At 38.4% G+C, this 23,758-nt stretch overlaps 1 protein-coding gene across 4 annotated transcripts; it reads left to right on the top strand.

The window, feature by feature from the left end:
- Window positions 1-1,139: 1,139 nt before the first annotated feature.
- spina (spindlin a) lies at window positions 1,140-22,911 on the top strand. 4 transcript variants are annotated; one of them, XM_088435313.1, is made up of 9 exons: window positions 1,156-1,258; window positions 2,862-2,927; window positions 10,351-10,431; window positions 11,154-11,251; window positions 11,416-11,464; window positions 11,539-11,674; window positions 14,545-14,662; window positions 16,290-16,523; window positions 17,520-22,911. In XM_088435313.1, exons 4-9 carry the CDS (start codon window positions 11,212-11,214, stop codon window positions 17,717-17,719), a joined length of 777 nt encoding a protein of 258 aa, XP_088291439.1. In that variant the 5' UTR covers window positions 1,156-1,258; window positions 2,862-2,927; window positions 10,351-10,431; window positions 11,154-11,211; the 3' UTR covers window positions 17,720-22,911. The 4 variants fall into 4 exon arrangements, with proteins under 4 accessions (XP_088291438.1, XP_088291439.1, XP_088291440.1 ...); XM_088435314.1 differs by having other exon boundaries at window positions 2,862-2,967; XM_088435312.1 differs by lacking the exon at window positions 2,862-2,927 and having other exon boundaries at window positions 1,140-1,258.
- The last annotated feature ends 847 nt before the right edge of the window (window positions 22,912-23,758 follow it).

Raw genomic sequence — 23,758 nt, 5'->3', positions numbered from 1 at the left:
GCGACTCTATGGCCGAAACAGAGTCGGTCAAGAAAATAAAAGCTCATATTTGTGTCTGCATGGCTGTCTATTGTACCATTGTACCTTATATTATCTCACAGGACTGTTATAATCCCTTAATGATCGAAGGTTATCACGTTGGTATCACACAATGTATAAAGCTGTTTCAAGTACTCTCACTCAATACATCTGTTCCAAATTTATTTCCGTAGCATTTTGAGGTTCCCACTATACGTTAGGGACCCAGTTAAGGAGGAAGAGTCTGTCCTATTTTGGACTATGGGCCTAGGACGATCTCCAAGCCCGCATGAAACAAGCTCTTTTGTTCATTTCAAGCGTACTACTTCCAAACTCCTTGTCACCAGCTGTTAATTTAATTAATAGACTATTGCTTTTGCAACTGTAATTGTGGTGGTAATTACTTTGATATTATTATTTATATCGTATTGTTCTTCTCATAATTACTTTTCCCTCTCTTGCTCGTCGGAACTTTTGTTGAATTCCGATCTCGCCGTTTATTTTTAATTAACTTAATTATTTGTAATTCTCCTTCAGGACATCCTTGCAAAAGACATGTGAATCTTAATGGATCTTTTCCTGGTTTAATATAGGATTTAAAAAAAATCGTCATTCAACCGTACGGTTGGGGCATAAAATTACCCAATCTTTCCAAACTGACATCACAACGGTTTATTTTACTTTAGTGATTATTTCGATGGATTGAAACTCAATATCACCAAATGCTAAATGCTTTTCAGTGAATTATATTCTTAAAAAATGATTGACATGGAACACAACATTTTTTTAAATCATTTTTCGATTAGACGTCCCTCTCCTTCCAAATATTAACATTACTAATAATCATAAAATAGTTAAAGTGTTTCATTTATTAAAATAAGTTAAAAAGGATACAGTTGAAAGTATACTCATACATTTGTTATAGACACAAATCTTGTTTATGGTCGGCGAGGCAAGTGGGGCCCCCCGGGTGAAAAATGTTTTCTCTTTCCGTAGGGGGGATTTGCAAAATAGAATTAGGAAGCGCTGCGCTGTGTTGTGCGAGACGCATTATTTTATTTTGAAAGACTGCGTCGGATACTCCGCAATGGCGCAGGGCTATCTTAACTTTCCACGGTGAGATGGCCGTGCAGTCGCTGCGCGTTCCAGTGAATTCGAAAGGGGTTCTGAAGACGGTCAGTCCAAAGCGACACAACTCACCGCAGCCCTATTCCGGACCCGCTGATGAAAAATTAGAACGGTAAGACACAAGCGAAAGCCCTCCTGGTGCGCAGCTGGCGTGTCAAGCTGCGGGTAAACCGCCCGAAACAAAAACATTGTGCGTTCGTTTTGGCAAGAGAGTCGGTTGGTGTGGCGGCTGGCGGGGGAGGGGCTGTGGGCAGCGGCAGCAACAGCAGCAGCAGACTGCCTGAGACATAACCCCGTCTGCTGCTTTCTTTCTTCCTGCGGTATTTATGCCTTTACTTTTTTGGGCAGTGCCTCTGTCCTGCCACCCGTTCACCAACCTCTTTATGTGACTGGCGCATGTGTGTCTAAACAATCGAGAGTAAATCAAGAGAGCAACATGGCTGACGCTGGTCCTGCAGAACCTGCTTGCTTGTTTCTCAGTCAAAGGGGATGATGTCTGATTATTTTTCATTTTCTCAACCTCATAGTTTTGCATTGATCATAGTAGCAAGCTTACTGCTAACGAACACAAGCAACTTTTGCCTTGAAACTAGCAGGAAAGGGGGATAAACTGCGTTTACTGCATGGGCATTATGTTATTATCTGAGCATAACGTGCTGCGTATTTTATTTTTGTTCAATGCATTGCAAACCTCCATTTGTCCAAAGCCACCTTTGGAATTAACTTGAAGCAATGGTCAATTTGAAGTTCAATCCTGCACGTAAAGCAGTCCAGCTGCTGTCCTAAAAGCTCATCTGTAAAGAGGCTAGCATAATGGTATCTATGCAGTATTTTGCCATATCTGCTTAACATGTTGTAAAACCAAACACTCTTAGGTTCAAAATGGTCTTTGTCCATTTGAAGTCTTTGTTTTTGTTTGTGAGGTGGCATGACTCAGTGGAAGAGTGGTCTTCTCCCAACCAAGGGGTGTCGGTTCCATCCAAGGCCATCGGGTCCATTCCTAAGTGTCCTTGAGCAAGACACTGAACTCAGTTTCTCACGATGATGTACGTACTAGTTAAATAACTGGTCAGTGTAAAGCACTTTGAGGACCTAAGGCAAAAAAGCTCTAAACTAATGAAAGGCCATTTACTTATGATGATAGTTATTAATCATTATTAACTATTGTTATGTTCTTGGTCACAGGTGTCAAACTCAAGGCCCGGGGGCCAGATCCAGCCCATCATATCATTTTAAGTGGCCCGCAAAATGCTGATTTGACTTCAAGTTCCTGGCTAAAATACCAAACTTGCAAGTTGTCTTCAACACAAAAATCAACAATTTTTTGTTCCCAAACTCTCTTTTGAATAGTTTTTGCCGGCCTTTGATTTAAAATCTAGCACAAGTGTTTGCAGAACTTGAAAATTTGACTTCAGTCATCCCAGCCCTCCTATAACTATAACTACAATGTGGCCCACGATCAAATTGAGTTTGACATCCTTGTTCTAGGTCATGGTCATATTAAATTAAGAAATCCAGCAGCCAATTGAAACACAACATGCAGAATTACAGTAGTGTGTTCTTAAAGGGGAAGTCAACCCTAAAATGTTCCTGACAGTAATATGTTCTGTGCATCCCCACGAGTCAAAACACAGCATTCTGATGAATGCCATGTTTGTGAAATATGGCACAAATGGCCAAATCCACCCGTTTTGTTTGTTTTTTTTCCATCTCAGGAACGGCCATTTTCCCTCTTGCTGCAGCGGCTCCTGACGCGGGTTCAATCAAACTTTAGGGGTTTGGTGAGTCGATCTCGGGTTCGGTGGAGCCTCGGCTGCGGAGGTGAAGACACACCTGACTCATGGTGTCAATATGTGTTGAGACGCCCCCTTGGCCATCACTGCAGATGATTACATTACAGTGCTTGGCGAATCACTGCCACATGGAATCTAATGCACTCTGGAGACAACATGTTACTGATGTTGTAGTATGTTGCGTTATTTCTTTCTTAATTGTTTAACCCACACTAGGTCGAGCAAAAAGAGAAAGTGGCCGGCCCTGGATTTTTAAAAAACTTCTTGTTACAACATATCTAAAAATGAAGACAAGCAACAGACTTTGCTGTGAAAATGATATGAGAGTAGCACTTTCCAAGGTGAAGCCATTCATATCTGAATTGGTCTCTCAAATGCAACTTCAGAAATCACACAGATGTGTAGCTCTGTAATTGGGAGTTCATGCACTGTGTTGGTGATATTCATACATGGTTCATTTTTGTGCAGCAGTTAAAACATATACCTATGTCTTCAATCATATTTAATTTTTCACTGAAGAAGGCCTCTGTGAATGTGCATATGAGACTGGTGGGGTCCAGTACCTCCGAACCTGTATTAATGTAAAAAAAACTTTAAGGTTGACTTACCCTTTAAGGAAAGAAAAAAGGGCTTTCAAACAATCGGTGCCCTATCAAAATGAGCACAAAAAGTCTTGTAATCATCAGCTGGACTTTGGATGTTACTGTCAGAGAACTCTGAGGGACCACAATCTACCTTTTATTAATGCCAATAAGTCTAATGAAAATAATGTTTATGTTTGTCATATGACCTGATCTGTTTCACTCTTACAAAAGCCAAAGTGTTGATCAAGGTTAGGATTCAGGATTTTGAGTGTTTGTGTGTCGTCTAACACTATGAATTGTGGACCAGGAGGCCCTTGAGACACTTTAGGGAGTATGGCCTATGCTAGTAAACAGTACAAAAAGTAATTTATTTGCAGATAACTCGTGAGTTGTGGTGGATCCAAACACAATCTATTTCGTGATGCTTTTAACTAGTTTTAGTACTAAAGAATTTTTCCGGCCTGAAACAAAGTGAAAGAATTGATTGTAATCTATGCTGTAATTGTCATCACTACACAATACTATTATCTACACAGGAAATTATTTAATTAACATGTTATAGTCCTTACTGCCATCCTGGTGGGAAGAGAATGTAACCACTGCACATTAAAACAAAAACTATGCAATAACGCTTTTTAGCCATGTAATGGAGAGGGAACATCATTGTGTTTTCAGAGTGATACTGTCACCTTGTGGCGTTTTGTAGACACTGCTGGACTTTGAATTCCTGGGTGTTTTTTACTGTACGTTCTTGGTACGTCGATTGTACTATGCATTTGAAGGACAGGTTTGCATCATTCGATCTCGGCAAAGGTCTGCATTCAATAGTATTATAAGCATTGTTTTTTTGGAACTTGGCTCAGGAAACATTTTTAGTGCTGCCAAGAAATTGAAAAACGAGTGGTGAATTAACATCTGTAATTAATTGATCTCATTTATTTCTTTTTAAACCCTTCTTAAAATCTGAGAAAATCCCTCAACCAGTATTTCTTTTAATTTACAGTCCAGGTATTTTTGTGGCAGATAAAAAAAGATATTTCTACAACAATAACAACATTCATTAATTTATTTTCTTTTGTACCGAAATGAACAGATGCAGTTGCAACCATTTCCCTTTTGCTGAATTTGAGACTAGTCCCATACTGGATGCAACCTTTAATCAGGAGGAATGGTGCTGTTTTCTTTTGTCAATTGCCAAATAAATAGGAAAAAAATAAATAAAATAGAACATTGTCAGTCATTGCCATCCCAGATTTGCTGAAATTCTAGATATTGAGTTTAGTTTAGCAAAGAACTTTGCTATGGCTTGTTACTTTAGCATCTTTGTCGCTACAGTTAGTGTTAGTTTTTGGCTGCAGTCACAGCTGGGTGCTACTGCTTAGAATTTATGCTGTCGCAGAAACTTGAGTTTCTTTGTGGTAAGCAAGCTTCTTCGCTGTACAAAGACGACATGTAACTCTACCTTTATCAAATGTGCTGTTGGGGTGTTTTTTTTTTTTTTTAAGTTAAATCTAACATTCATCGTTGCGGCTCCTCTCACATGCTCTTCCATTTTACGTCTTCAGAATGTCCATGAAATTTGCTTCCCAACCACAAGATGAGCCTTATCGTTTCATGCCAAATACCAAGACAGCCAGTCTGTGTCCACTTCAGGGTGTGATTGGTTTTTTAAGAACAAGAGGCCTGGTGCATATAATCAAATCTAATCAGCATACAGAGATCTTAAAGCTATATATTATATTTATGCAAAGCATAAAGCACAAAACACACACACACACACGTGGCATATATTACTTGAGTATAAGTGTCAGATACTTGGACAATTAGTTTAAAAAAAATATCCCATTGCCATAGTTTAGGTTACTGGCCCTGGGATTTTTTGTCACATCTGTATTTTATAATATAATAATAATAATAATAATAATAATATGAACGTGCCCAAGAAGTGAAAATGATCACCAACAATACATAGTAATCAATGTTCCCTCTAAGATGCGCAATTGAGCACTATTCTCAGCGTATTAGAAAATCTATGATGCGCATAAAACAAAATACAATCCAAACGGATTAAATAATATCTAACGTTAGACCTAATCTTATCTGATTAATTACCATTAGTATTTTTTTCTGTACCATTTTGCATTGTGTCAGCGAGAGACAAGTGTCTAGCCAATGATAAGATAAGTTTCACTTAAGCTATTCATCCAATCAAACGCATTGACAATGTTTGCGCACGTTCCCTGCAGATACACCCCACGCAGGTTAGCTAGCTCTTTGTGCTGGCAAAACGAATGAGCAGCGATACATCCACTCACCAAGCCAAAGTAAAAAAGAATAGCGCTTCTTTTAAGATGGAATGACTGTTGGAGTGTATGCAAATAGAAAAACAAGTGGTGAAACTGGTTGAGAGTTTTTTCTTTTTCACTACTTGTGGCCTGTTTATTACGATGGTGACAAGTGCAATTTACTGTACACTGTCATGTCTGTAACACTTATTGCTCAAGATATATTAAAAAAAAAAAACTATTTGAAAACGAACAAAAATAATTGTGATCTGTTTGGCAACATGTCAATCATTGATGCATCGTTCTCCCATGTTGGTGCCGGACAACGCTTGTCACCTCAGCAATCCCCTCACAGATGATGGGATAAGTATCCAAAAGCACATTACCGGTCCACACATATGTTGTTGGACATCATCTTGTCGTGCATTTCACATGAATTCTTGGAGTTCCAAGCTGCCTTGTGTCATCAAAGCACGAGCCACGAATGAGCCCACTTAGGCTGGCTCGGTCCAGGGCCGCAGCTAGGCCCTGTATATACTCAGATCCCCCCTCCTTCCTTGCTCATTAATGACAAAATGTGAGTTATGTAATATAGGTCACTTTAGGAGTGACATCAGATTTGCACATGGCAACTCACTGTGTGCATGTATGAAGTTGTTTACTTTGGTCCAAAGTCTGCTCATGGAGTTTATGTGAATGTTCAGACGCATTGAAAATTAGAGGGAACATTGAATAGTAATTAGTGTAATCTATAGGAACACATATACTGTATGTAGCACATATTATCAATATATTTCATAATACTAGATGGTTAATACATGAGCAATTGTACAAGGCAAGCTCCCTTGTTGACAGTCGGACCAGCACTGGCTTTTTGTGTGTGGAAACCTTGCTAAAAACCACTAGAATTTGTAGATGGGTGTACAGTATATGGAATTGCTGGGATTCCATTTCATCTTATTGCTACCATCCCTACACCCACTAACATTTTTTCAAAAGCGCAGGCACTCATCGTCCTAATGGGAGCAAATGGGTTAATTGTGACCGTAATGAATTGATCACAATTATTGTTGCATTTTGACACCCCTGATATTTTCTTACCTACATTTTAAAACATTTATTTTTGGTGGGGGGGGGGGGGGGGGGGGGGGTAAACTGAGTAGTGCTACCTGTTAAAATGGACCTCCTTTCTGGTTTCAATGCTGCACAGGATCACACTGACCTGTTTCTGTCCAGAACAACTTTGCCCAACTACAACAATGACTAATCACACGTTGCCTAGGGCAACAGGAGAAAAAGTAACCCCAGCTGCAGCCAAACACTGCAAAATGTCTCCTGTGTTTTTCAAAGGTTGGTTGCCTCTGCAGGTAACCAGCTGAGATAAGCATTTCTTTTTTTCGTTCTAAAATGTCTGCTCATGGCAAGTTTCTGCTTCACCACAGCTGTTATCATGGTCACACTTCTTGCTACAAAGCCCGTGGTCATGAGTCAAGTCTCTTTAAGGTCATTATGACACTTAGTTCATATCCTGTTTTTGTTATCTTCTCCCAATTTATCAAACACCCCCTTTTTCAGAAAAGCAACTTGGAGTAGTTATGACATGCCATTTAGTGATCCTTGTTTGTGATGACGTTTTAGTCCGCAAGTTTACCATTGAAGCACGTAGACATTCCAAGAACAAGTTAAGGGAACTAATTCGTTCCATGTGACATTTTGCCTGGCTTTGCAAATTCTTGCTAGCTGCTGGGGACACCTGAGAAGGAGGCACATTTTTCTTTTCTATTTGATTTCTGTCACTGTGCATGTCTCCGCTATCCTCAACTACTGTACTTTTATAATGTTTTTCTATTTTAACTCCTTTTGAGTGTTAGATATGTTACAGATCTACGTAAGAGCCTCCTTGTAGATAAATAATACACAGGGGACTGACTTCCTCTCTGGGTCAAGTCTCATGTTTCAGACATGAAAACTTTACTGAGCAGTTGCAGGCTCAGGCTCTATGAGAATGTTCCTTTTAACTACTTTTGCCAATCATCCTTGCTAACTTTCATAGTAGGGTACAACATATGTTTTGATTGACTTGTTTGATCCCCTAAATTTGCTGCTTGGTGTTCATTGGTTTTCTATGCACTCAAAATCCAATATTTTATTAAAATCTGATGTCGAACAAAGAGCAATTGGGGATTGGTACACCCGTTAAGTTCAATCAAGGTTCAGCCTTTTTTGTTTTGACAGACATTTAATATCGTCTTTGGCCACTTTCAAAAGGAATGAAATACAAATCTTGTGAGCATACGTCCTGTCTTTTTGGCAAGCTCTCGACTTGTCAATGCACCGTACGGCGCCTCACAATCAACTGTGTCCCTTAACAATTGCGTATGCAAGGAACAAAAAGTATATTCCTCTTCTTCAATGACGTTTAAACCCAAAATTAAATAACCGTATTTCTCTGAGTACGAGTCGAGTTTTGCTTCCTCACTTTCACCCCCCATATTAGGGGGATCGATTTATAACCACGACTCAAAACAGACCAATTTTTTACCACATATCTGTGTTTGAATTACATTAATTAAAATTGCGAAATAAGTAAGACTTAAAATGATTATATATTCATGCAATTCGATATAGAATGCACCAATTGTAGAGTATTTGCACAGAAGGTCGAAAAATGCTTAAGGCCTCTATGTTGTCAACAATGAGGCTGCGTGGCGGACTTTGACACACTATGAAAGGGAAAAGACAGCTTGACTTGTCTGCTTTAGCTCTTGTGACGTTTGCTTGAACAATCCAGCCTAGATGTCGGCAGGTAGGGGGAGAAACAGCGAAGGGCAACCTTCTTTGCTCTGATCTCACAAAAGTCATCACTTGGGTAAAGAACATCCCACGTAAGATGATCAGCAAATCATTTCCGAAGACCTTCATTTCAAACAAATCGGATGGGTCTGAAGATGACTACCCGAGGTGGTGGGGGGGGGTCAACTTATAAGCATGGTCGACTTGAACTCAGAAATACGGTACTTGAAAATTCAACATGAAATAATCTCTAACAAAATTAGAAACTATAAAATAAATGAAAGAAATAAATGAGACTTACCTTTTATGGCATCTACACTCCCACCAAATCATTTGTGATTTTTGTTATGAATAAGTGGATCCAGGTCATTTCTTCAGGAATTCTCTTTTTGCGCCAACAAAGTTGATGCTTTTGTCTGACTCTATTTCCACACCGAGAAATAAAAACTGTTATCTCAATATGTACCGCACATGAGAATAAGCACATAAAGAGCAGTCCATAATATTTTAACTATTTTTCTTCTTTCCTTTACATAAAATGGACCAAAACAATCCATCCTACATCAGGCAAAGGGAGGACTTTTGGCTTTTTTTTTCTTTCTGTTCTTCGTTTGAATTTCCTGCAATTTGTAGCTACAATCATAGGATGAAAACAGCTTGACCGCATCCAAGTATCCAAACGTTCTTTTCAGTCATGCACTTATTGTCACGTCCCACCCTTGATGTTGTGTATGTTGATGATAGTGAGCAACTAGTAACCGTGTGATGTGACTGGCCTTTGGTAGGATAGCTGGGTGCTCGACATACGGATGTAACATAGCTTGCTCTAATTCACTGCCCACTCTAAGAAGCCTTTGATGCCCAAAAACAGATTGAAAGCATACAGCCAATTTGTCATGTCTTTTAATTATAATTGTTTATAGAAAATCTTTCTGATCTTTGAACAATGGTTATGAAGCTGCTAAATACATCATATTTTGCACTACATGATATTTTGCGCAATCATCCTCACATGTATACAGTTTCTTCTACTCCAGCTACTCCATTATTTGCTCAGAATGTTAGTCAATTCATTTATTAGTGGTTCATTATTACTGCCCTTATTTCTTTATTACTGTTTATTGTTGTTTTTGTCTTATTGCCTACTTTACTATTTGCTCGATTATGGAAAGGTAGTCTGCTTGGAGAAGCGAACAAAATAAGGATTTCATTGAGTGATACTACTGGGCCTAGCGAAAGCTTTGATAAGTCTTGTCCTGCTGCAGAATTTCCGAATGCGTTAGGGAATCCATCTTTATTCTTTAACATGTTTATATAATGCTGAGTCATCCATGTTAAGTTCTCCCAACTTAAGCTGTTGCCAGAGAAATTTAGTCCACTTAGCCAGTTGGAAGCAATGAGGTCTTTGACCTTCAGTCCACGAGATGCATGTTCAGCGGAATTGTCCTGATCAATTTTGTTTTGAAGTCATTTAGGCCAAACTAACTAGTGTTTGCAATTGTTTGCCACGCAAGTTGAATGAGGTTTTATGACTTAAAAGAAATGTGTCTAAAGAGAATCCATCATGGTGAAGATGAATGATGAAATCATTATGCTGATTTACAAAGCAATGTAACATCCAAACATTCGACCAAGTTGAAGTCATTAGCCTCTCTACGTTTTCTTGTTTTGTTTTTTTTTTCTTTTACGGTCTAGTTTCTATTTTTATCAACCTCTGGTGTACAGACTAGCATTGTTTTATTATCACAGGTCTGGTCTGGATTAATGTGCCGGAATTAATGTGAAGGACAGCACCTTGAGAGACTGCTCAACATCTAATGACAGAGGAATGTAAGTACTGCCAATTCATTCATAAGCTAAGGGTGCAACGATTAATCAGATAAACAACAACTAATTGATGATAAAATGTATCACTTATTATAATCCATTAATCATTTAGATACATTCAAGGCATTTTTTTCCCTTTGCAGTGCAATTTTATGACTCAGTAATGTGATTTGAGAAGCAAATTAAATGTTGTGGAGTTTTTATTTATTTAATTTGTAGCTTAAAGACCTTTTATACCTGCAAGTAAGCGCACTCTCATTGACCTTTCATACGCAACCTGTTTGCCATTAAATGTGCTTTCATTAGGCACAAAATGAAAACTTGCCTCACACAAGTAAATTTAAAATGATCATAACTTTTGCCTCTTTTCATGTTATACACAAATGTAGCAACTGAATTATACTTTTTGCATTTTCTACAATGCCAATTTGAAATAATTCCTGTGTTTCAATAAAGGGATAGATTGGGAAAAATGGTTTTAATCCAATTAACTGGGGGAAAAAAACTCATTTGCCCTACACTTTATTCTTACATAATGGAAAATATCTCAGCTAAATGTATTTATTGGGGTTGTCCTGATCCATTTTTTTACACCCGACTGAGTGTCTTGTTTGATTGATCTGTTGTGTCTTAATCACATACCTTGGCCATCCATTCATCCGGCCTGCTTTCTGTGTTTTCTCTATATTTATCACTTGCAAAGGTTTCATTGCATTTTTTTTTAGCCTTGAAGAGTTTTGCGTTGTAGCTGGGCAGCCTGGCTGCCCCCCTGCTTCCAGATGAATGAAGAGCACTCCGGATCACAGAGACACTGCTGATACAGGTCCTACGTTATTCAGATTTTCAATTTGTGCCACTGTATGTATTTGTTACTGATATGAAACGTGCATGACATTTTCCATCTACAATCATGATTGGCATGCCAAACAATCACCATGAGTGGAACTTTCTTGTAATGTTTTTATTTATTTCTTTGTTTCTCTTCAGGGCATGCAGGTGTTTCTGCAAATATGATGAAGAAAAAAAATCCCAATAAGTGAGTCGTTACACTTATTCCTCTTTGGGATTATATGGTGACCCTCAAATGACTTGTTTCCTATCACTCTGAAGGAAACACAAGAGCAATCTGGGCCCAACTACTAAAGTTCTGTCACAGCCACGACGGAACATTGTTGGCTGCAGGATCCAGCACATCTGGAAGGACGGAAGTGGACATGTAGTATGGAAAGGGACAGTTCTTGACCAGGTAAGAATTTTGTCTCGTCTGACATTGATCTGGGGATTTGGTCCGATCCCAGCCAAAAATTATGTATTGGACAGTGTCAGTCTACGTCACAAGTGTCAAATTCCAGTCCTCAAGGGCGGATGTACCTCATGTTTTCTAACCCTATCTCTCAAACACACCTGATACAAATGACTAAGATCATTTTCAAGCTCCTGCAGAGCTTGGTAATCATTTGAACCAGTGTGTAGGGGGGGAGACAACCAAAAAACATGCAGGATACCGGTCCTCGAGGACTGGAGTTCGACACCTATGGTCTTCATAAATAATCTCCAATATTAGCACTCACATACAATGGGCTCCCGATTTACGAGATTAATCCGTTCCGCGGTTGGGATCGTAATGCGAATTCGCCGTATGGCGGGAAATCCAAACCTATGTTGATTAGTTAATGCGTGTAAAGCCCCGGGTAAAAACATCAAAACCTTATATAGATATTAAAAATTGGTATCAAAATAGTATTGTAAGCGCTACTTATATATATATATATATATATATATATATATATATATATATATATATATATATATATATAATATACATGTATACAACTAAATAACATCAATAAAAAATATATAAAGGATTTATTTACCTTTGAGCAACGAGCTTGTTGCCATATTCCATGGTGAGGGTAGCCTAGGCTTAGCCTTCTTCGTATTTCTTATCTCCAGGTTCGTTTTCATATAAATCATCATACTTCTCTCTTTAACATCTCTAGCAATCTTGGGTCAGATGGTTAACCAATTCAAGTTTGAATTAAGCACTAAAATACAATACACAATAAATACAATACTGAAAGCACTCTCACACGAGATAAAGTCTTTAGGCAGCCATCTTTGTGACCCCCGTGCGCCAACCAATAGCAGACTAGCATTTTCGTGACCCCCGGGACGCCGACCAATAGTAGACCAGTATCTTGGGGAGTCGTGACACCGACCAATAGGGAACCAGCATTGAAGTGATGTAGGCAGTGACACGTGTAGTGACGTATGAGCGCATTGCCCCTAGTAGACACGCGCGCACAATGATTGCCATGTTTGATCAGACCGTTGGAAATCTCTTATCTAGATTTCTTTTATAATAAAATGGTATTTCAAGTGTAAACTCAACATTGATCATGTACATTGTTTGATCATGTACTTTAATTTAACGTCCGGGCAGCTACTAATATGACCGCAACTGTGCGAGACTTCAAAAGAAAGGGCTTCACTATGTTCTTCATCTGTCGGCAGTCGGCAATCCAGATTGCTGAAGCAGCTGCCTAAAAGCAGCTAACAACTGGCTTCGCTGAATAGCCAAAGGGGATGGCAGTCGTCATCTAATATTCGCCTCGTCCTTAATGTAGCAAACGGTGGATTCGTTCACTCCCAAGTGGCAGGCCACAGCCGCGTAACTTCTCTCTTCGAGAAAAGTCACCTTCTCAGCAATTGTCATTTTTTGTTTGTGTTTAGGCTCAGTACAAGCCTTCGCGGGAGCAGCACGCTTGGGAACTATTGCAAAAGTTCAATATGTAATGAAAAAAAAATCTTGAAGTCATGAATCCGCGTATTGGAAAAAAAATCCGCGATGTAGCGAGCCGGCGATAGTAGAACCGCGAAGTAACGAGGGTTCACTGTACAGTATACCAAATTATACATGAATGTCAAGTTGGAGTTGGGCCGCGTGCTACTTCTCTTTACCTGTCCTAAGATTTCCGAACCATGAGCATGAGCGTGAAGAGCAGTCCCGACTCCACCATCTCCCATAATCCAGTTTCTCTTAAAGGGCCAAGCTTGGCCTGAAACACACAGCTTGCTTAACTTTCCCCCTGGACCGATTTATAGTCGTTCTTATTGCTGTCCCAAAACATAGTGACCAACATCAACACAGATTCGTCTCAAAACCATTTTTATTGCTAATTAGGATGCTAGTTGTTTTTAAAGGGGGTGTAACAAGATCAGAGGTCTCCAATCGCCAGTCCACGGTTCGTGAACCAACTGGTACCGGGCCGCATGGACCGTACCAGAAATAATGATGTTTTGGAATTTATTTAGTTTATCCATTAATAGTTCATTCATCTGTTTCTTGTTTGACTCGTTCTGTCTCTCTGTGAAATCTGTCCCACAAGTGTCTGTAAATTAAACTTTTTTGTAAGAATGTTGTCATTTATGATAATTTGCCCAAAATTAGTTTGTTTGTTGAACAACTTCTGACTGTGAGTAACATGCTAGCTAATTTTAGCATTTTATATAGTGCTGCCTTGTACTGTATACATTTAACTTGTTAGCATTTTCGTTTGTGACAGGTATTGCCCTTTGGTATATGTGAGCATAAGCAAAAGGTTTTGCATTGATAAGTTCCCATATGCATCTAATTAACATATTTTTGTGTTGAAATAAATAGCATTTGGAATTCAGCTATACGATCGATTTAATCAATGTAATTTGTGTACATTTTTGTACATTTTGAGGCAATGGCCTCCATGGTGATAAAAAGATTGGGGACCCCTGAATTAGATTGCAATTATTGCCGCCATTAGCACTTACTGTATGTGTGCAGAAGAAACACTGGATACATTCAAATGCAGTCGCTCAATTCATATTAAAAAATGTCCATCAATACGCTAAACATTAGTTGCAAATATCCAAACAATGTGAGCTCTCTTATCTTTCAAAAATGACATGTATATTAAAAGAAATGAGGGGTTTGGAACAATCACAATTTTACTTTACCATCAATGGTCATCAGTATTAAATTCCAAGACAACATCTTGTTTTAAGATCCTTTTAATGCATGCATTGTTTTCTTGACTTCAGCAATTATTGAAGGGTGTTACATCTTTTTCACCCAATCAGGTGCCAGTGAATCCATCTCTTTATTTGATAAAGTATGATGGTTTTGACTGTGTGTATGGTCTGGAGCTGCACAAGGATGAGAGGGTTCAAGGACTGGAGGTGCTCCCTGACCGACTGGGTAAGTGTAAGCTGCATTCGGACCTAATTTGTTCAACATGCCAATATGTCAACACTACTTTCCCGTTTTCACCATTTCTGTGACTTTTTCGACTACCAGTACCGGTAATTGTTTTTTATTTATTTTTTTAAATAATGAATTAAGTAACTTATATAATAGTGATTTCATTTCTCATGAATTGTGTAAAGAAGAATAAGATTTTTTTAAATGACTTCGCGGTCAAGAATATTTGTACTTTTTCTTAATGTATACAGTCTTGACATGCAGTGTCAGCTCTTGTGCTGTCTTAATTTTGAGGCTGTGTTGTTTGAGTAAAAGCCATTCCCTTTTAAATATATGATTAGATTTTAACTGTTCCGTGCCCTATTATGAGATTCATTCAGTTTTTCACAATCTATAGGAATCATCATCGCCAGCTTTACACCAGGGATTTTCACTAGTTGAAATTTACCAATCAAAAGAAAGGGGAGCCCAGGTGTATACTCAGTATCAAAAATTATACATTTCAAATACTCACACTGAGTGATCTGTGGGAGCTGTGGTTTTTTGGCGCAGCCTTCACAGACATGTGCGTCCTTACATGAGAGCTTTTTGGTTTGAAATGGGGATGGGACAAATTTTCGATCAGCGAAACATTTCAGCTGAAAATGGTAAAAAGAAAAATGCATTTTGGGTTTTCACCCGAAAGACAATTAAAACTGAATCAACACATCTGAAAAAGGACGTTGTGATGAGGCAAAAACCTCTGCCAGCAGGCATCTGTCGTGTAATGTGACAATAGCATTGCCATCACATCCTGTCACGTTTCAACTCACCGCCAGTGAAAAATCACACTCAGTTGTTGATTAAGGATGCTAAGAAGCTGCTAATCCACCAGGCTGGGAATGTATGATATGGCACAAATTTCCAGAATTAGCGCTAGCTGTTAACTGCATGTTGTATTCAAATGCAGTCAGACATTTGAAACTCAGAAAAAATCTGTCAATGCATTCAATGTTAATAGCTGCAAACGTCTAAATAAATGTGGGCTTCCTCTCACGATATAAAAGCGAATGATGGGGGTGAAACTTCTTAGACTGTTTATTGTAATCAAGTGTAATATCTATCTAGTCACTTTTGTTTACAATATCTCATCGAATAACTAGACTTCGGGTCTTCAATTTTACTGGTTTGTTTTAATATTTACCAAAAAAAAAAGTGCACATTAAAATGAGTCTTTTTTAAACAGGTGGTAAAACTGAATAGAATTAAAAAAAAAGATTAAATTCAGAACCAACGTATGTGGCTTTATTTCATTTTCATCAATCATTTCCAAATCAGTCACAGTCTGTTCCTAAAGCCAATTGACTGCCAAAAGGCATACATTGTTTTGCATGTTTGTGTGCGTGTGTGGGTGCGTGTGTGTTTGATTTTTAACAAATATATTCATTTCCTTTAGTTTAGACCATTCTACAATTGTTGGGGTTGTCTTTCTTTGAATAAACACTGGTAGACTCTTAATTTTATGTTTTTAACTGCATCAATGTCCACATAAGTAGTACAGTCTTGTTGCATCTAAAGCAATTCAGTTCTGCATATCTTCCTGGAAAGCGACTCATGTCATATTTTTATGATTCAACACATGCAGCTAAATCCCGCCTGACAGACGTCAATCTAGCAGATACAATGATCGGAAAAGCCGTGGAACATATGTTTGAGACGGAGGAAGGTCCGAAGGAGGAATGGCGGGGAATGGTGCTGGCCCGGGCTCCCATCATGACCACCTGGTTCTATATCACGTACGAGAAAGACCCTGTCCTCTACATGTACCAACTGCTGGATGACTTTAAAGAAGGAGACCTACGCATCATGCCAGACTCTAGTGAGTGCAATTTGCTTTGGAGGTCATTTGATTATTTTTCACTGTGGATGTGCAGGGGGAATGCCAGCAGTTGCTTGAGCAATCTAAATTATGCAAAGTCATAAGAGCAGTGAAATCACAAGTCAAAATACATTTCCAGAGATCTGTTTAACTGAGGCAGCCCCGCTTGGCACATGTGAGCAACTGCAGTACATGCACAGCACACCATACAATATACACAAGGGGTGTCAAACTATTTTTTTATCGTGGCCCACATTGTAGGTCTAGTTTCTGGCTGGAATGACCGTGAAGTCAAATAAATTTGAAGTGTGTTTGTCACATAGTTACCTAGTTTTGTGATCAGAGGCCCTTAAAAACGATTCTAAAGAAAGATTGAGAACAAAAAATGGCTGTCCTTTTCCTCTCAAACTTTTTAAAGTTGAAGACAATTTGCAAATTTGGTATTTTAGCCAGAAACTTGAAGTCAATATGTGTTTTGCGGGCCACATAAAATGATTAGGCCGAATCTGCGAGTTTGACACTTGTAGTATACACACATCAGGCCTACGGTGAGTTTGGCTTTTGTTCCCATGATGATGGGGGCAGAGCCTGGGTGTTGTGACTTTAGCATTTTCTACTTACTTATAATTAACTATTTTTATAACAGAGGGCTACTTATAGTCCATGAGGGCTACTTGGTGCCTTGTGACGCCTCACAAGCGCCACAATGAATCCTACAATACAGTGTTTTTGTTTTGTTTTGTTGTAATTCTGTTTAGTTGTTTTAAAGGGGGCGTAGCATGATATTTAAATACTTTCCACAGTGTAAAATGTGCATATAAATTATGTTTGGCACATTGGCGATTTCGTTTCTTATTAAATATGAGTTTTATGGAAAATAAAACGGCTCGTTTGCTCTTACTGTGTGGCTGTTTGCGCCATCTTGCAGCTCAATCAATGGGCAGTCGTTAGCAGTCTGTTTGTCTTAACCATACTTTTCCATCCCTTTTTGCACAGATGATAGCGTTCCAGCTGAGAGGGAACCAGGTGAGGTGGTGGACAGTCTGGTGGGTAAACAGGTTGAGTATGCCAAAGAGGACGGAGGCAAACGAACAGGCATGGTCATCCACCAGGTGGAGGCCAAGCCTTCCGTATACTTCATCAAGTTTGACGACGACCATCTCATTTATGTCTACGACCTGGTGAAAACGTCGTAAGACTTTGCAGACCCCCCTTTCTCCCTGGACAGAAATGAAACACGAGACCGGAAACACGCCTGATCCTGTACGTGCTCTGCAGACCCAAAATGACAACAGCCCTGGGGGATCTTTTGAATGCATAAAGTCATTGTATAGATGTTTGAAATATAGATGAAAAGACAGCAGATCAAGTTGGTAACTAATGACTGTAAATCACATTACCGTACTTTTTGGACTATAAGCCACACTGGTATAAGTCGCACCAGCAAAAATTGAGCAAAAATTTTAAAAAACAAAAAACATGTTTGTTTGTTTGTTTGGTTGGTTTTTTTGTCACGGATAACCCACACAGCACTATAAGCCACCGGTCTTAACATCAGATATTTACGCAGAAAGATGGTGTTTGAAAATTGTATACGTTTTTTTATTTAATTGCACACTTACAGCAACAGTGTGAACATATAAACACAATACAATCACATATATATCCAAGAGCCTATTCATTTTATACATGATTTTTATCTTTTCTATTTCATAGTTGTTCCACAAATTGACATATTGAATAGACAATAACCGTAGCTTCACTGGTGGACTGGCTCCTGGTGGATAGGGGAAAAAAAAAAAAAAAAATCCAGATAAGCCGCACCGGACTATAAACCGCAGGGCTCAAATAATAAGAAAAAAGTTGTGGGTTATAGTCCAAAAAATACGGGATATAATTCTATAAGTCTTAGAGCTCAATCGATTTCCAAATAGGTGGGTAGCGATGTAGCAGCACGGCAAGTACTGTAAGTCTTTGTCAACTAAGATGCTACAAGAACCCCAATTTGACCGTACTTGTTTGTGTCAAAGGCATTCAAAAATAGAGGCCGCACACAGAATATGAGGACATGAAGCTTGTGTGATTTTAACTCTTTCAGTGCCAAGCATTATTGGAAAAAGCAACCTCTAGAGTGCCAGTACCTGTGTATTTAGAATTTTCACTCATCTTTCCGGAGTCCGGATCGTACAATAAAAACCTATGGTAATTAGCCAATGTGTATAAAGCCCCAGGTGAAAACGTCAAAATTGTATGTACGTATTAAAAATCGGTAAGAAAATAGTATAGTAAGTGGTACTTATATATAATATACTGAACATTTATACAATACCATCTTAAATAAAAAATATTTAAAGGAAAATGAAATTTTATTTACCTTTCAGTGACATTGACTTGAGCTACAGTACTTTCGACCACAATCCCTAGCGAGGGTAGCCTAGCCTTCTTCGTAATGTATTTCTTGATCTCCAGCTTCGTTTCCATACTAATCATCTTCTTACTTCTACCTTTAACATCACTAGCAATCTTGGGACCCATGGCTAACCAATGTAATTTTGAATTAAGCACTAAAATGCACGATAAATACAATATGGTAAGCACTCACACGAGATCAAATGTTTAGCGTATCGGCATCTTAGTGACACCGTAACGCTGACCAATAACTGAGCAGCATCCTAGGGACGGCGTAACGCTGACCAGTAGCAGACCAGCATCTTAGTGACGCCAACCAATAACAGAGCAGCATTTTAGTGACGCATGCAGTGATGCATCTAATGACGTATGAGTGTGCTGCAAATTTTGTAAGTGTTGTTAATCTGTCCTCAATGTGCGTGTGTCAGAACACACTTTGACAGATAGCGAACAGTTCGTCAAAGAGACGAAGCTGGTGTAGTTTTAAGTCTTTCAGTCTTTTGAGGTTCCGATTTTTTCTCTGTAAAACTAAAACAATACAAACAAATAAACAAAATATTTATAAATGTAAAATGTACCAGCAAACATGCATGTCACACAAAGAAAGCAAAACAGAACTCACAAGCGATGCCTTTTTAAACACAAAGAGCAAATGGAAACCACGAGAACATTGTTGTTGTCAAGAAGCTGCAATCACAAAGAAACCCAGAATGCGCTGATCGATGATGCCACGAAATAAGCCCTGCGCGCAGTCGCAGGCAGTTTGACGCGAACAGAAAAGAAGTGCAATTACCTAAAATTGTCTGAAGAGGGAGGTAAAACAACACTAACACAGTCAAGCTCACAGGTCATCACAGTTGTTGATGGCATAAAATGGAAAAATGCCATAAAGAGTGGGCGAAAAACTTAGTATTCCACACGTAAAAAAGGCAGGAAAGCCGTAACCCGGGGGTCCACTGTATGTAAAATGTGTTTTATGCATGGCAACATTGCCATCCAATTGTCATGATTATCACTACAGCGCTCAATTTGCTTCATATTAGATAAGCACTAGTCCAGGGTGCCAGGTACCCTCCATAAAAAAAGACAACGAAAATTTTATTATTTATTATTTTTATTACCATTTTAAAAGACGAGAATTCTCGTCCATGGCACTGAAAGAGTTTAGAATCCTGAAGAGAAAGAGACATCCTCATCCTTTTCTGTCTGACTTGGGTATAATATGACCACATGGAAACCCATTTTCTCATTTTGATTCCATTGAAGGAACAGGATATATGTATGCTATACCAAGCCCAACGTCTTGGCAACTGTCGTACTTTGGTTTCACACTTACAACTCCATCATTGGGAATTGATAATATGCATTATCAAAGCCCAAATTATTGCACTGTAAATCCAGTCTTTATTTTCAAAGTCCTTTGCACTTCTCCTTTCACCCTAATCGTAAAACAATGACTGTTTTACTGTTTACTATTTTAATGATCATTTTTTTTCAGTCCTTTCACGGTTGATATTTAATGAATGTTTATTTGCACCCAGCATCCCATAATTTCAGGATATCCTTTTCTTTCAAGCAGGTTTTACTTTACATTTGACCAAACTTTAATTCTTTCCGTGCCATGGATGAGAATTTTTGTCATGTAAGATACTTAGGTTGTATGCCAGTGACAAGAATTCTTATCAACTATGTTTTTTTTTAATGAATGCACAGATGACACTTAATATTATATATTACTCCTCTTAATATTATGCTAATTGAGAACTGTTGTAATGTAGTTATATATGTACACAAAATGTTATTTTGCCGTCAAAAACACATTTTCCCTGTTTTTGTTCATGTTTTATCAAAGGGAAGGACTGTTGAGATCTTTCAGATGCTACTAAAAAAAAATTTGGCATCAAAGTCACTGTCCGAAATAGCTCAAATGACCTATTATCAAACGGCGATTACTAAAGAACGGAATATGGTAGAATCTCACTTTCTTTTTCTTGCTAAAGAATGGGATAGAATCTTTCAGATGTGACCACCTATGTCTACATAGTCATCCAATACAGTCCTGTGTCGGCCTTGAAAGATGCGTCAAAATGCTCGAAATCGGCTGGCTCTAGGGCTTGCCTTTTTAGATGACGCTTGGCACTCAAAGAGTCAACAACTAATTTGGGTATACATAACATGATTATTATTTTAAGAATACTTTTCATTGAGATTTCCTATGTCAGAAATGGGGGCTTTCATCAACCAGCGATCCTTTAGCGGACAGTTTACGAGTTTCCTACACAAAAGGACAGAAAACATTTTGTTGAGAATGACCGATGAGAGTATCCCAAACAACAGAAGCAGGGTTTTGTAAAGAACAAAGCAGGAGACGCTGTATAATGGACTTTAAAAAAAACAGAAACAAAAAAAAACAAGACTTAATTCTACAATCGAAGATTTATTCAAAAGAAATGGAACCTTCAAGATGTCTGCAAATGAAAACTGTGATATAAAAAAAAAGATGTTTTTTCCTGATTTTACCAAACTGCTTTTGATGTGTGTGTGTGTGTGTGTGTTTTTTTAAGTGTTGCAGCCAGTGTTTGTTCTTTCACTTAAACCTTGGCATAATGCTTTTGTGTACTTGTGGAAACTTCCATGAAGGAGGTTAACAACAGAAACAAAACAAGAAGTTGTATTTGTGTAGTATAGTTTGTGACTTTACACACACTTATTATTAAGATAGTACAATGATTATTATTATACCTGCGCTTCCTCCAGTTTAACTTGTTTGAAAACAGTTATACATTCTTGGTGTTGAAATTCAAGGAAAACACTTGTTGCACCTTAAATCCCAAGGAAGGGTTTAAGAAGATACGAGCCAATATTCTCTGAAACGTTTGTCACAAGTTGAGCTAAGTGAAATACAGAAATACGGTTGAGTGTAACTAGTGACTTTTTTGAGTAATGAAAACAGACTTCCACCTAACGGCCAAATCTGCTTATAAATTTGACACGTCTTTCTTTTATTCGCAACTTGAAAAATGGGACTTTCAAGTGATGCCGTCAGGTTTGTTAGATCACGTCACAAATACAATAGATCCTCGTATTACTATAAATGTTATACAGTGATCTTCCGGGCGACGTTTCTTTGCGTTTGATTTTGTCACTTTCACGAAAAACTTAAGGTTTGCCGTAAACACGGACCGCAGTTTTCTATTGGAGTCCACCATGAATGTTGTATGGCTGAAATTTTCAAACAACAAGTCTGAATAGTTGTTTACAACTGGAATGACTATACAAAGCAAGCTAACTTTCTATAAATGTTTCTTGCGATATATTTTGAGGTTGAAAAAAGAAGATCTCGTTTTCTAAATGGGATGAGAACAAAAATGTTGAAAGCCATTGGGGATGGCTTGGTTGAATGCATGTAGATGAGAAATGTCAAATTTTCAGTTTGTGTACTTCTTGTGATGTACTGTAGAAAGTTGTCATAGAGAATAGATGACAACTGTTAATAATAACTGCTATTTAAAAGAAAAAAAATCATCTCTCCCAGACATGTATGCGCATATTTTCAAGAGAGGTATGATCATCTCAACCTGCACTGTTTTTGGTTGGTGACTTTGGCATGATTTGCCCACAAAGTTGTCAAGTCGGTTCTTTCATTTTGCAGTTACTGATTATTGCTGTTGTCAGAATGACATGGCTTTTTTTTCTATCATCCTGCCTTGTATTGTTTTTTTTGTTTTGTTTTGTTTTTTGTATTATTAAACATGTATGTTCATTTTTAATGTTCATGAAAAGTTGTGGTTTGTGTTCTTTCCCGATAGGTGTCGTCTATTGACTGCACTGTGGTTGTCCTTGTCTCAGTTTCCTGGAGTCGAGCCCCTTATCTTCATATTCCAATTTATTTTCTTCACTGATCGTGATACTATCAGTTACATTGGTGGCTTATGTTGATATGGACCACATACTAGACTGAAATAAATAGAAATTGCAATTTCTTGCTTCATGTTAATGCTGAAAAACACCTTGTTTTTACTAAAATGCCACACAATTGCATTGAGAAGTATGAGGTGGCAGGAGAGCTATGCAGTGGTATGAAAAAGTTAGGGCACCAGTGATCATTTTCAAGATTTTCTTTTATAAATCATTGATTCAGGATTCAAGAGATTTATTGTCACATCTATAGTAGTAATATACAATGAAATTCTTATTCTATTCTCTTCCCCGAGCAGCATACTACATTCCATAATTGAGCAATAAATAAATGGCAATAAATAGCAATAAACAACAAACAGAGACAACGGTGCTAATAATGTAGTGCAGAATATCATGTAGTGCAAAAAAAAAAAAATGAGGGGGGGGGCAAGATATTGTTTATTTATGCGCGCAGTTGGAGGCAGGTTATTTTGTGTGGGATTTGTTGAGAATCTAGACAGTTTATGAGTAGAAGCTGTTTGCCAGTTTGGCAGTCCTGGCCCTCAGGCTCCTGTGGCGTCTGCCTGATGGCAGCATTTCAAACAGGTCATTTTGTGGGTGTGTCCTGTCCTTGATGATGTGTGTTCTCCGCAGCACCCTGGTGTGGTAAATGTCCTGCAGTGAGGGGAAGTGCAGTGAGGTCTTGATCACATGCTGGAGAGCCTTCCTGTCTTGTGCTGTATCGTTGCTGTACCAGGCTGTGATGGAGGTGGAGAGGACACTTTGGATTGTACATCTGTAGAGGTTGTTGAGACTCTTTGCTGGCACGCCACATTTCTTCTGTCTCCACAGAAAGTACAGTCTCTGTTGGCTCTTCTTGATGATCTGTCAAGTTTTGTGGGACCAGGTAAGATCCTTGATGATGT

Source organism: Hippichthys cyanospilos, chromosome 15 (assembly GCF_059441005.1).
Source record: "Hippichthys cyanospilos isolate Australia breed blue-spotted pipefish chromosome 15, RoL_Hcya_1.0, whole genome shotgun sequence".
Lineage (NCBI taxonomy): Eukaryota > Metazoa > Chordata > Actinopteri > Syngnathiformes > Syngnathidae > Hippichthys > Hippichthys cyanospilos.
Note: the sequence above shows the minus strand (reverse complement) of the source record. Positions and strands in the feature narration are given on the sequence as shown.